The 13,542-nt window shown below is 37.5% G+C and overlaps 1 protein-coding gene across 3 annotated transcripts in view; it reads right to left on the bottom strand.

Annotated features, from left to right (window-relative positions):
• RELN (reelin) overlaps positions 1–13,542 on the bottom strand; it is a 558,183-nt gene that overhangs the window by 74,118 nt on the left and 470,523 nt on the right. For all 3 annotated transcript variants that reach the window (XM_027539733.1, XM_027539731.1, XM_027539732.1), the window contains exons 37-41: positions 11,607–11,691; positions 10,579–10,761; positions 7,673–7,844; positions 7,468–7,570; positions 5,531–5,760 (exon numbers count right to left, since the gene is read on the bottom strand). In XM_027539733.1, the coding sequence (XP_027395534.1) occupies positions 5,531–5,760; positions 7,468–7,570; positions 7,673–7,844; positions 10,579–10,761; positions 11,607–11,691 (773 nt within the window). The remainder of the gene's footprint in view (positions 1–5,530; positions 5,761–7,467; positions 7,571–7,672; positions 7,845–10,578; positions 10,762–11,606; positions 11,692–13,542) is intronic.

The following is a 13,542-nucleotide window of genomic DNA, read 5'->3' as shown; positions in this document are numbered from 1 at the left end:
GGACTGGAATGAAAACTGACCTTTTCCAGTCCTGTGGACACTACTGAGTCTTCCAAATTTGCTGGCATAATGAGTGCAGCACTTTCACAACATCATCTTTTAGGATTTGAAATAGCTCAACTGGAATTCCATCACTTCCACTAGCTTTGTTCATAGTGATGCTTTCTAAGGCCCATTTGACTTCACATTCTAGAATGTCTGGCTCTTGGTGAGTGATCACACCATCGTGGTTAGCTGGGTCGTGAAGCTCTTTTTTGTACAGTTCTTCTGTGTATTCTTGTCACCTCTTCTTAATATCTTCTGCTTCTGTTAGGTCCATACCATTCCTGTCCTTTATTGTACCCCATTGCATGAAATGTTCCCTTGGTATCTCTAATTTTCTTGATGAGATCTCCAGTCTTTCCCATTTTATTGTTTTCCCCTATTTTTTTTGCATTGATCACTGAGGAAGGCTTTCTTATCTCTCCTTGCTATTCTTTGGAACTCTGCATTCAAATGGGTATATCTTTCCTTTTCTCCTTTGCTTTTTTCTTCTCTTCTTTTCACAGCTATTTGTAAGGCCTCCTCAGACAGCCATTTTGCTTTTTTGCATTTCTTTTTCTTGAATATCAGACCACCTGACCTGCCTCTTGAGAAATCTGTATGCAGATCAGGAAGCAACAGTTAGAACTGGACATGGAACAACAGACTGGTTCCAAATAAGAAAAGGCATACGTCAAGGCTGTATATTGTCACCCTGCTTATTTAACTTTTATGCAGAGTACACCATGAGAAATGCTGGGCTGGATGAAGCAGAAGCTGGAATCAAGATTGCCAGGAGAAATACCAATAACCTCAGATATGCAGATGACACCCTTATGGCAGAAAGTGAAGAACTAAAGAGCCTGTTGATGAAAGTGAAAGAGGAGAGTGAAAAAGTTGGCTTAAAGCTCAACATTCAGAAAACTAAGCTCATGGCCTCTGGTCCCATCACTTCATGGCAAATAGATGGGGAAACAGCAGAAACAGTGGCTGACTTTATTTTTCTGGGCTCCAAAATCACTGCAGATGGTGATTGCTGCCATGAAATTAAAAGATGCTTATTCCTTGCATATGACCAACCTAGACAGCATATTAAAAAGCAGAGACATTACTTTGCCAACAAAGCTCCATCTAGTCAAGGCTATGGTTTTTCCAGTAGTCATGTATGGATGTGAGAGTTGGACTATAAAGAAAGCTGAGCACAGAAGAATTGATACTTTTGAATTGTGGTACTGGAGAAGACTGTTGAGAGTACCTTGGACTGCAAGGAGATCCAATCAATCCATCCTAAAAGAAATCAATCCTGGGTGTTCATTGGAAGACTGACATTGATGCTGAAACTCCAGTACTTTGGGCACCTGATGCGAAGAACTGACTCATCTGAAAAGACCCTGATGCTGGGAAAGACTGAGGGCAGGAGAAGAAGGGGATGACAGAGGATGAGATGGTTGGATGGCAACACCGACTCAATGGACATGAGTTTGGGTAAACTCCGGAAGTTGGTGATGGACAGGGAGGCCTGGCATGCTGCAGTTCATGGGATCGCAAAGAGTCGGACATGACTGAGCGACTGAATTGAACTGACACAAGTCAGAAGCGTTAGTCGCTCTGTCGTTCCCAACTCTTTGCGACCCTATGGACTGCAGCCCACCAGGCTCCCCTGTCCATGGGATTTTCCAGGCAAGTATACTGGTGTGGGTTGCCATTTCCTTCTCCAGGGGATCTTTCCAACCCAGTGCACTCATATTAGTACCCTATGAATTGGCCCAATTTTCAATTATATAGAAACCAAATTCTGAATAATTTTTTATTTGAGAAACAGAAATTAGAAGTCAGTATCAGAAACATTTATTAGACTTCTAAAGTTTAGTAGGTAGTAAAGCAGACAGAGTCAAGTTCCCACATATAATTTTAACCCTAATTTCATTGTTCATATCAAGACTACAACTATATTAAGGTGCCCCCAAAATGCCAGTTCATAATTAAATTTTATTATCTAATACCTGTCAGAGTTTAGTCTTGGCAAGAAGCACTTCCTACCTTTTGAACTTTTCAGACTGCTGAGCTGAGGGAAATGGCTGGAGTTTTCCTTTGAATAAAAGCCTACATGGATTTTTTTGAACTTTTTATTTATTCAAATGTTCTGAATACAAATGAACCACCTTGGTTGGATATTTATTATTGTTCACCTGTCTTGACACAGAAACTGCAAGCACTATGATAAATGGATTGAAGGGTCTGGTTTCACTGTGGTTCCCCATCTGCTGAAATCTTATTTCGAAAATTTCTCACTGCCACCCTCCCTAGTGAATGTCAGTGTCTGTTCTCCCAGGCTAGTGGTATTCAAAGGATCTGTTTTTTAAATGTAAACTTTAAATTTCAAGCACACAGCAGTGCTTTCATTAAATAGGGGTTTTGGTTGACTCATTATGAAACTGTATAAAGCAAAAGGAATTAGGAAGTTTCAAAGACAAAAAGACTCCAAATGAAAAAGACACAAGGGTGATGTGAATAATATGTGATAGAAGCTCAATACTTAACACTTCAAATGTGAATTGACATTTGAAATGGCAAAAATGCCATTTCTACACCTGAAACACTTAGTATAGTTTTTTTGGTACCTAGTATCCTGTGAGTGCACATAAAAGGGCGATTTAAACACGGGTAATATATTTTTCTTAGCATCTAGCACTTGTGCCATTATTATGTACCATGTTGAATACAAACCAAGGAATGGTTCACTGAGTTGGAGAAAATTTAACTTTTGCCTTCCAGCAACTCATGCCTGTGTGGGTTTTAAGAAGAGTGCTAACTGTTTTCCTGAACAAGGACTAGAGAACACTTCTAAGGCAAATTCTTCTCTTTGCAGGAACCGTTGAAGTCAGTTTGAAAGGTAAGTTTATACCATTGTAAAAGCTGGCATGCCTCCTTAACACGTTTACTTTCTTTTCGTAGAAATGAAAATCACATGGAATACAAAGAACAAGATGGTTAAGTTCTGTACCTTTTATAATTAGAGGAGGCATATTTTAAATTGAATCCCAATATCAGTAGGTAAAAATATAGATGTCTGCATTTCTCTTGCTCAAATTATATCACCACGCCTCATGTATAAGCACAGCCTGGTGGGCAAAATCAACTGATAGTGATGCAGGCTCTGGGACCCTTGGAATACTGTCCTGGGGTGGGGAGCTTCATTCAGTACCTCTGTTTGGCAGTGATCTTATTTCATATGCCTTTAAAATGGATTATTTTCATGTAGGAACTTTCGGAAGCATGTCTCAGTTGTTAAGACAATCTAAACTCATGGCTTTCACCTTATCTTTACGGTTGTTTTCTATTTAACCTAATTCTTACCTGAGCCATTGGAAGAAATTAATAGTCCACTTAAACGAAAACCTGGAGCTTTTCACAATACCATAATGACCATGGTATAGGTCATAGGTGTAAAAGTGATTGGCTATCCAACCATTTTTCCCTGTCTACACTGCCCATAAGGGCTTTCCAGGTGGCTCAGTGGTAAATAATCCACCTATAATGTAGGAGACACGGGTTTGATTCCTGGGTTGGGAAGATCTCTTGGAGAAAGAAATGACAACCCACTCCAATATTCTTGCCTGGGAATTCCCATGTACAGAGGAGCTGGAGGGCTACAGTCCATTGGGTCGCAAAAGAGTCAGACATGACTTAGTGACTAAAGGACAGTAGTACTTCCTATAAACATGGACTTGGGGCATCTATCCCTCTGTTGCAGCTCTTGGTCTTTTGGCCATAGCTGACTGGCTCAGATTTTATTTTCTAGAAATGTAGAATTAAGAATTCTAGAAAATGGGAGCTGGAGTTTGATGAGTGATGTTACTATTAACATGACAAAAAGGATCACAAACTCCTTTTGCTGATGTCCTCACACTTTCTCAGTGGAGTCCATGATTTCCTAGCATGTTTCTAGTAAGTTCTTCCACTGCTTTTGGTAAGCCTCTTTATATTTCTTGTAACATATAATCCTAAATAACACAATTGACTTTGTGTAAAAAGTTTTTTCCTGAGCTATTTCCCCCTGCTAATTCTTATATAGACAGGTTCACACCCCACCTCCATACACCCTAATAGCAGCTTTCTGGTTGTGCTGACTGAGTCATCAGCTCTATCTATTCTTATGGTCTTCAGAGATTTTCCTTGCTTCCTCGACTATCACTTCTAAAGAATCTTGAGGATGTTTTATTTAGTAATGCTTATTTTTTTTTAAATTAGATTTTCTAATAATTAGAACAGTATCCTGGTATAACAGTAAGAATTAATAAACTATATACTCAATAGTATAAAATATTAGAGTCCTTAGCAATCAAATTACAAAAATTTTGCTGATGATATCATGAGGAGTGAATGGATTTATGTTCAAAGACAATGAAGACTTTTGAAGAGCACTTTCACCCTTTTGGAAAAGTACTAAGTATTAGTACTTTTGCTTGAAGACTTGAGACTTCTAATTATGCTGAGTTTCACATGGGGAATGTAAATCTATCCCCATCTTGAAAGTATAATATTAGTAGTTTTTTTTTTTTTTTAAATACCCTAAAAGAGTAAGTTCTTTATTCTGAGGGAAAAGACAAATTCTGAAGTAGGCCACTTTGTTGACTTTCTCTCTTTGTTCACCTATATTATTAGTTTTATTTTTTGAACTATACTTTTCATTTCATATTTATTGGGATTGAAGTTCTTTACTTCCAAATAACTTTTCAATGGAAGAGTCACATATATGTAACAAGAATACTGAGAGAGGTTGAAAAAATAGAAATACCTGGGGGAAGAGTGCTTATGTGTGTGTATATATATATATATTTTATGAAACACCTGGAATATTCTGCGGCTTCCACCCTCCATATGTGCCCTCTCCTTGCACAAAAGATATAAGTAGATATTTGAAAGTAAAACTTCTAACTGCATTTAAGTTGTGAGGTGGGGGACAGATTATAACACTGGGGAAAAACTATATTTCTGTTGCTTCTTAATTGATCTAATAAAGACCCATGTAGATATAAAACTCAGGATAGGGTACTGCCTACGGTGTGCTCTTTTAAATCTGTCTTCAAGCCAAATGTTCTTTAGCTTCCCAGGAGGCTCAGTGGTAAAAGAATCCACCTGCCAATGCAAGAGACACAGGAGATGTGGGTTCGATCCCTGGGTTAGGAGGATCTCTGATGTAGGAAATGGCAACCTACCCCAGTATTCTTGCCTAGAAAATTCCATGGACAAAGGACTTTGGAGGGCTACAGTCCATGCAGTCACAAAGAGTTGGACAGAACTGAGCACCCACACACACTCAAACCATGAATTAGTAGTATGTCAGCTCAGTGTCCTATGTTTTAAACATCCACTGATCTGCTTTCAGTGGAGAACTGAGGAAGAAACGTAAGGTGGACATTTCCCTGATAAAGTGGCAAGTCAGCCATGACATTGTGAAGAAAACTGTGAAATGAGAAAAACATAGCTGGAAGCAGTAGGTCCTTACCCACAAAGGTGCAGCTTCCCGAAGTGCACGACCTCCCTCCTCCAGCCCTGGGTGGTCCCTGCATAATAGGTGCTGCTCGGGTGGTGCTCAGTGGAGCACAAGGAGCTGACATGGCCGCTGCTGTGGTAGCAGAGGGGGAGCAGCAGGTGCCAGGTTGCCCCGAAGTCCCTGGAAAATTCCAGTCTGACCGGATCAGCAGAGGAGCTATCAGTTGAGCATCCGACATTGATCTTGACAAAGAAGAAAAAAATGATACAAATTACCTCAGAGCAACAAGCCTTGAAATGATTCACCACTTCATTATTTTCTCGAGGGTCCATTTTCCTGAGAACTGTCTTGCTGAAATATTTAACACCATGAAAATCTGTTTTGCCTGAGTAATATTGCATATTACCTTTAAATAATACTTTTTCATAAAGAACCTCAAAGGGCCTCATGAAAAATTTATTTTCCCTCATTGTTATAAAAAGCTAGGAAGTGAATAAGTCAGAGACTGGCATGGAATTCCAAAATTTACCTTTAGCCCACATTCATTGCCAAGCCATACAAACTGTAGTGAAAAGATTGTTTCTCTAATTTTAACCATTAGCGTTTTTTTCAGACTGCTGGATGGGAAGACCTTCTATTTTTCATCTTGTGACACCTTCAAACAATCCCAAGTTTTGCACATGGAGAATCTCCAGTATGTTTTCAATATTAAAACAGAATGAAATAAAATTGTTGTCACCATTTCCCAGCATAGTGAGAACATTCTCAGAAAGGACTTTTTAAACATGAGGGAAACAATCACTTCATTCCTTTTTCATGTTTTCAAGTGAATTAAACTAAAACTTAAACAAATGGATGCGATTCTTTTCATGAAAAAAATTTCCCTCTTCCAATTGGGATTAACATTTTCTTGCTGTCATAGCAACTGGATATATTTCTATAATTTTTGTTCTTGTTGAAGTTACTTCTCTTTTCTTTTGATGGGTAAACTATTCTGATTGAGTAAACTTTACCACCTATAGGCATTTGTTTCTACCTAGATTCTTTTGATAACAGAACTCTTGAAAGGGCCATAGATATTACTTTTTATTAACATTTAAAGCATAAATAATAGAAAATATAAAACAAGGTTATATAAGTTACTTAAAAAATTAGAAAATATAACAGAAAGCTTAGAATAGAGAATAATTTCTCCACTAAGGCATCATTTGGTCTTTGATTTTAAGATGAAAGAAACAACTCTAATTTAGAGGATACAATTAATCTAGAGCAAATATTAAAAATTTTGTTGACACAATTAGGCACTAATTTAAGCCTGTCCAATGATTAGTATAGGTTTCAACCATGAAAAAGTATCTTCAGAAGTTAAGACTATTGAACCTTAGCACAATGTATCTTTGGTTCTGCTGATTTTATCTAAGTTTTTAAAATACATAAAAGTTTTTTTTTCTATACATTTTAAATTTCTGTCATGAAAAATAAAAGGAGTCCATAAAGAGTGATGAAATATACAGAAATTAAAAAAAATAGTAAGCATTATTTTATCTGTAAAATTCATGACATCATGATAAATATTAAACAAAAGTGCTGGCCTGGTATAGACTATAATCACACTAACCTGGGTCTTAAGTAACACGTAAAAATTGTGAAAAATAGCACAAGAATAGTATAGTCCTTTTCATTTTTATAATGTTTGAAATAATTTGACAATTTCTCATTGTAGTAGGTGAGGAAATTATATCGTAAATAAAGGACTAAAAATTCAGAAATAAACTTTAGTAGGATAATACATTCTGCTAATAAAAATGAATTATGATGTAAAACCTCTTTTGTCCTTGCACAAAAATGGAAAGTCATAATGCATGAAATCATCTGAGATTTTCCTCCTCTTTCCTAGCTTTTGTTCAAGATAAAATTTAAAGCATTACTAATAGAACAAAGTCAAGTACCTCAAATTGTATGATGGTGTTCTCATTCACATTCAGGTCACGAGTAGTAATGGAATGCTCACCAACTTCATTGGAAACAAACACCATAGCTGAATCTTCCTCACTGTTAACACAAGAAAACACCAAGGAATCCATTTAGGCAAAAGCTCATTGTGATCTCTACAGAGCAGTGGCTTTATTTTTAACTTTTCAATTAAATACTTACGGTGCTCCTTTGGAAGAATATGGGCAATAGAGACCAATATTACCACCAGGATAGAAAAACCAATTGTCTTCTCTGGGCCCAAAGTCAAAAGTATCCAGAAGCATCACGGGGTTATTTAAATTATTTCCATCTATGATGAAGTCATCAACAATCCAGATTTCTTCTTTCTTACCTATGGCATTTTTGGATAAAGCAAGTTTTCAAAGGTGAAAATTGGATGAACATTTTTGCTCAAAGGAAGAAAGGACAGAAGGAACTCAGTAACTATTGGTTTAAACATATGCCTTCTAGAAAAAGAAGCACAAACTATATAATACTGTATTATCAAAGTATGGAAAAAATTATGCTTTCAATCCTTTTAAGTTGACATTGCATGAAAGAGCCTCACTAATTTCAGAAGACTGGTAAGAGTTTGCTTCACTTCCTGTCACAGCAGTGCTATGGTACAATGGATCCTCCAGCAGCAAGAGTGGGCTTTGAGTTATGCTTTCATGGTTTAAGGGAATCTGTAACATGCCTGAATCTATGAGGATGGATGGTCAGCCTGTGGATTTATAAATGAGTTACACTAACTAGTCTATTTATGGAGCAACTCAGGATATTTTAGTGGAGAAGGCAATGGCAACCCACTTCAGTACTCTTGCCTGGAAAATCCCATGGACGGAGGAGCCTGGTAGGCTGCAGTCCATGGGGTCGCTAAGAGTTGGACATGACTGAGTGATTTCACTTTCACTTTTCACTTTCATGCACTGGAGAAAGAAATGGCAACCCACTCCAGTGTTCTTGCCTGGAGAATCCCAGGGACGGGGGAGCCTGGTGGGCTGCTGTCTATGGGGTCGCACAGGGTCGGACACGACTGAAGCAACTTAGCAGCAGCAGCAGCAGGATATTTTAGAGTCAACTCATGACTTAGACGGAGAAGGCAATGGCACCCCACTCCAGTACTCTTGCCTGGAAAATCCCATGGATAAAGGAGCCTGGAAGGCTGTAGTCCTTGGGGTCGCTGAGGGTCTGACACGACTGAGCAACTTCACTTTTACTTTCACTTTCATGCATTGGAGAAGGAAATGGCAACCCACTCCAGTGTTATTGCCTGGAGAATCCCAGGGACGGGGGAGCCTGGTGGGCTGCCGTCTATGGGGTCGCACAGAGTCAGACACAACTGAAGTGACTTAGCAGCATGACTTAGAATCATGTTTCCTTTAGGCTTAAGGACCATGGCCATTACAACACTGGCTTGTTGTGCAGCTTTGCTGCTGCTGCTGCAAAGTCGCTTCAGTCGTGTCCAACTCTGTGCGGCTTTATTTAATTGTTAAAAACTACACAGAAGAAAACATTCTGTTATATGTTACTTTATTTTTCCTTTAATGCTTTTCAAACATGTATGTTTAGTTGGAGCTATATGGGAACATACAGAAAATTAGGAAAATCACTCCTTAGGCTGTCATAGAATTTGATTCAGCAACTCAGGTAGGGTGTTTAAGTAAGGTATTTGCTGTTTTATTGCTAAGTCATGTCCAACTCTTTTGTGACCCCAAGGACTGTATCCCACCAGGCTCCTCTGTCCATGGGATTTTCCAGGCAAAAATATTGGAATGGGTTGCCATTTCCTTCTCCATGGGATCTTCCCAACCCAGGGATCGAACCCAGGTCTCTGCATTGCAGGTAGATTCTTTACCACTGAGCCACCTGAGAAGCCCAAGGAAGATATTACTGAGTAGATAAGAAGGGTAAGCCCAGTGCTTTTGCAAAACACTGCTTGGATTGAACTGGAAACGAGGTGATAAGACCATGCCAAGCAGAAACAACAAGGTTCCCCAAGGTTGCTACTTCACTGATTGCTACTTTTAGTAGAATTCTTATAAAATATATAAAAGGATCTATAAATAGAAGCCTATAGAAACAACCTGATGATTTAAATGAAGTCACATGTGCCTTTCCCTCTCTAATCCTGTCACTGTTCTAATCCTAGGAACTTTCTTCCCTTTTCTTGTTTTGGAAGCAATTGGTGAAAGAAATGAAGAAAAATTGGTAAGCATTCCAAACTTAATATGAAGACAACTATCCTCTGACAACTATCCTCTGGACTGTACAACTGGCTGCATTTTTGGACTCAGCGATTATACAAGATTATTTTTTCTGTTCACAATAAGTTACAATTATTTTATTTTTTGACTTACTGATTATAAAGGACACACTCAGGTTAAGTTTTAGAGATGGCGGTACATTTTTTTTTATCCACTCTGTGTTACCTTTGCAAAGAATTCGCTTAATGTGATATCTCTGTGCTTACCTAGGCCACTAAAGGTACAATTTGGTAGAGTCTGGTTCTTTATAAAAAGCAGTTAATAGAAATACAGGAAGCAATAAAACATTACAAATCTGTAAAATTGTTTTCTCTAAGCATTTGAAAACGCTGTTAAATTATACATTCACTTTAACTTATCACTGAGTCAAGTGTATATGACAGAATATTTTATCTCAGGCACTATCTGCTTGGTGTCAGTCCCTCTTTGTCATGGCATTTTGCTCTAACATTGTTCTGTCTCATTAGCGAAGTGCCGCACTCAGAACTATGTATTCCTAAATGAATTCAGTAAAAAATGTAGTTACAACTGATGAGTACCTAATGGTAGAGCTGGATTATTTTTTAAAAAGCATAGCTCTATGACAGGATTTAGCTATATTTGCATAGGAATCAAACACGAAGATAATATATAGTCAAGTATGAAGGTAGAGATATATAAAGCTAAATATTCCTTGAAACTCCTCAAAAGTGAAGCATGCAAAATGTGCTATTGACAGTGAAGTCACTTAGCTGCCAAACACTTCCTCCACAGCCTAGGCGAAAGCACGTTAACATGCCACAATCAGTTTTGACCATAGGAGAACTTAAGCATTTTTACCGTTATTATAAGGTTGCCAGAGTCTGAATCTTGTAGCGTTGGTTTGGGCAGTGTATGGCAAGGGAACATTAATGAAAAGTATGTTGGTAGTTTGAGGGAAGTAAAATTCATCCATCAGATGCCAGGTGATTCCCCCATTGATGGAGAATTGCAATAGAATAGAATGGGACCTCTCTGGGGTACCTAGAAAGAAGAAAACACAGGCACAAACACATTGTGATAAAAATGGGAATACTGTACAATCTTAGACTATTTTTTTTTTTTTTGCATCAATGCATAACCTGACTTGCATTCACATAGATGCTTTATAGTCCAAATGCTTCTGAGGCAAGCTGAAGTGATGATGGGTTGCAATTTCTGGATAAATAGATCTCAAAACACACACCAAATCTTGGATTTTTCATACAGTACTATCTCCTTCTTTTTCTCAATATGAACACATATCTTTCTATATTTCATTTAGGAAATATTATGTCAAAAATTTTTGATTCTATAGGCTTCACAGCTCTACAAAGGGTCAAACATTTACATCTCATGATATTATCAAAAGTCTACTTGAAAATTCCTTATATCCAAATGTCATTATTTGTCAGGAAAATTATTTAGTTAATATGGAAGGTCAGAATGACAGAGTTGGCTTTAGGGGTTTACATCTGTGAAAGAAAATATCAAGTTTCCAAAAGCTAAATTTTTAAAATTTAAATTTCTTTCAGCTAGAAATAAGTGGTAAAAAAAAAAAAAAAAGATTCAGGGATGTGATGATAAATTTAACCAGCAGAGGACTAGTATGATTAGTATTTCTGTATGAAATCATTATAAAATAAGTAGTAATCTTACCCCGACATTAAAATGGATGTATATTATAGAAGAACATTTGCAAACACTTATGCACTCAAATTTATGTTGGCTCTCCCATATAACACAATTTATGGGCCTAAAATCTGTTATTTCTTTGCGGAGGAGGAACCGTGCATGGGGAAATTTGCTTGAAGGGAAATAGTGAATTCATACCCATAGAAATGACTTACTTTTTGCTATAAATCGAAGTGAGAACTGGACATACATCGTATTGGTACAGTCTAGATCTCTTGAAATGAGCATCCGTAGTCCTTCCTGCAAACAAACAAAAAAAAACATACATGTTAAGCAATCTTACTTTATTTGCGAGAATATTTTCCTTTGATTTTATACATCTAACTTATATTAGCTATATAATAGATGCATAATGATCAAGAGACAATACTTGGTCCAGTTTGGAAGGAAAAACTGATCATTTCCCCTTTTAATAGCTTTCATTCCCTATGCTTGAATAACAACATTTCATTGACTCAACTCTAAGTCACACTTTGCTGTGATTTTTATATAAAGCAGTGCAAAAATGATACCATTATATATCTATAAGCCTTTTTAAAACACAGCCTCCTTTGATCACAGCATGTTGTGAGAGGAGTAAAGAGGAAACAGACGGAAAATGTGCCAGCTCCTGCTGGAAGCTAGGAGCTAATAGGTAACTTTTTCAGGGTTCCAAAGAGTCTTAGGAACTTACTCCTTTGCGTGCTCTGACAGCCCCAGGAGGCTCTCATTCAGGCTGACACAACACCCTCCAGTTGGTCAAGTTAAATAAGGCGTAACTAAGCAAGTCCCTAAGCCCAGGCTGGAAGCGCTCATGCAGAGAAGCCAAGGAAGGCGGAAAGCGATCACACTGGCTTTAGTAATTTTTCTGCTAATTAACTATTTCTGGTTGTCTGGGATTGACAGCTCCACAGCTTGTTTTCTCCATATATGCAGGATTGCAGTGACAGCCCAGTAAAATAGAATTTCGCTATGCAAATGTTCTAGGTACTAACAGGCCTTTCAGTCTCAAGTATGACTCTGAATGAAGTGGCTCTTTGGTGGTGTAGGGCTGGTCGATACTGAGTGGACACTGTACTGTCTACTGGCTTCTTAATTATCAGCTAACGGATACCAAATTCTTCCTCTTCTTAATATTTATTATACAATACATTCTTCAATAGCTGAAAAATTTTAAATAAGACTAATTTTGTAATGGGCTTCTCTGTTATAGAGCAACCACATATTGAATGCCCACAACATTCTGGGATCTAAAACAATCACTTTATTCGTTTAAAACACCTATCACTCATAAGGGAAACATATTATTATCTTCCTGTTGCACATAAGGAAATGGAAAATCTGAGGTCAGTAACTTGCTCAAGATCGCAAAAGTGAAAATAGTAGAATTCAAACTCAGATATGTCAGATTCTGAAACTTATCCTCCATCCTTTATAAAATATCAGTGTTTTGTTTATTAAATCATCTTTTGGTTTGGGGAGAGATACCTAGATAATGCTAAATTTAGAATTTGAGAATTATTTGATATCGTAATGAAAAAGCAACTGCATTTATACAAAGCATAGATTCAAACTTCCAGGATTGAAGGTGGTTATGTAAAAGCCTTATATTTCCACTCTTATTTTTCTTTTATCTTAATAATTCACTGCCCTGCTCAGTCCATAATGCTTGGTCATTGCCTATCCTTCATGTCTTGAAGTCTTTACCCTCTCCCTCATATACTTATCAGCTTAAGGCCTTGGATGTTTTCATAGCTTGGTGCCATATAGAGGTTAAGGCCGTGGAAAAGGTAATTTCATCTTACAATGAAAAAGCTTCGAGGTGGGTAGTTAACAGATCCAGTTCATAAATATCCCTTGACAACATCAAGATAAAGGAATATGATTACTCTTTACCCTTGATTATAGAATGTGAGTATAAACTTGCTCCCATGTATCTTGTAGGAGCAATTTTGCTGAAAGTCAGCATGATCTGAAATACGAAAGCATCCTTCTTTCACATTTTAAATTTTATTTACAGTTAAGTACTTGATATGGAAAATTGCCCAGTGGAACTGTATTGCCTGCTTCTACATATATTCTAGCTCATACAAATGCTTTTTTTCTGATCCT

This window comes from Bos indicus x Bos taurus, chromosome 4 (genome assembly GCF_003369695.1).
Source record: "Bos indicus x Bos taurus breed Angus x Brahman F1 hybrid chromosome 4, Bos_hybrid_MaternalHap_v2.0, whole genome shotgun sequence".
Lineage (NCBI taxonomy): Eukaryota > Metazoa > Chordata > Mammalia > Artiodactyla > Bovidae > Bos > Bos indicus x Bos taurus.
This window is presented reverse-complemented; position numbering and strand designations above follow the sequence as displayed.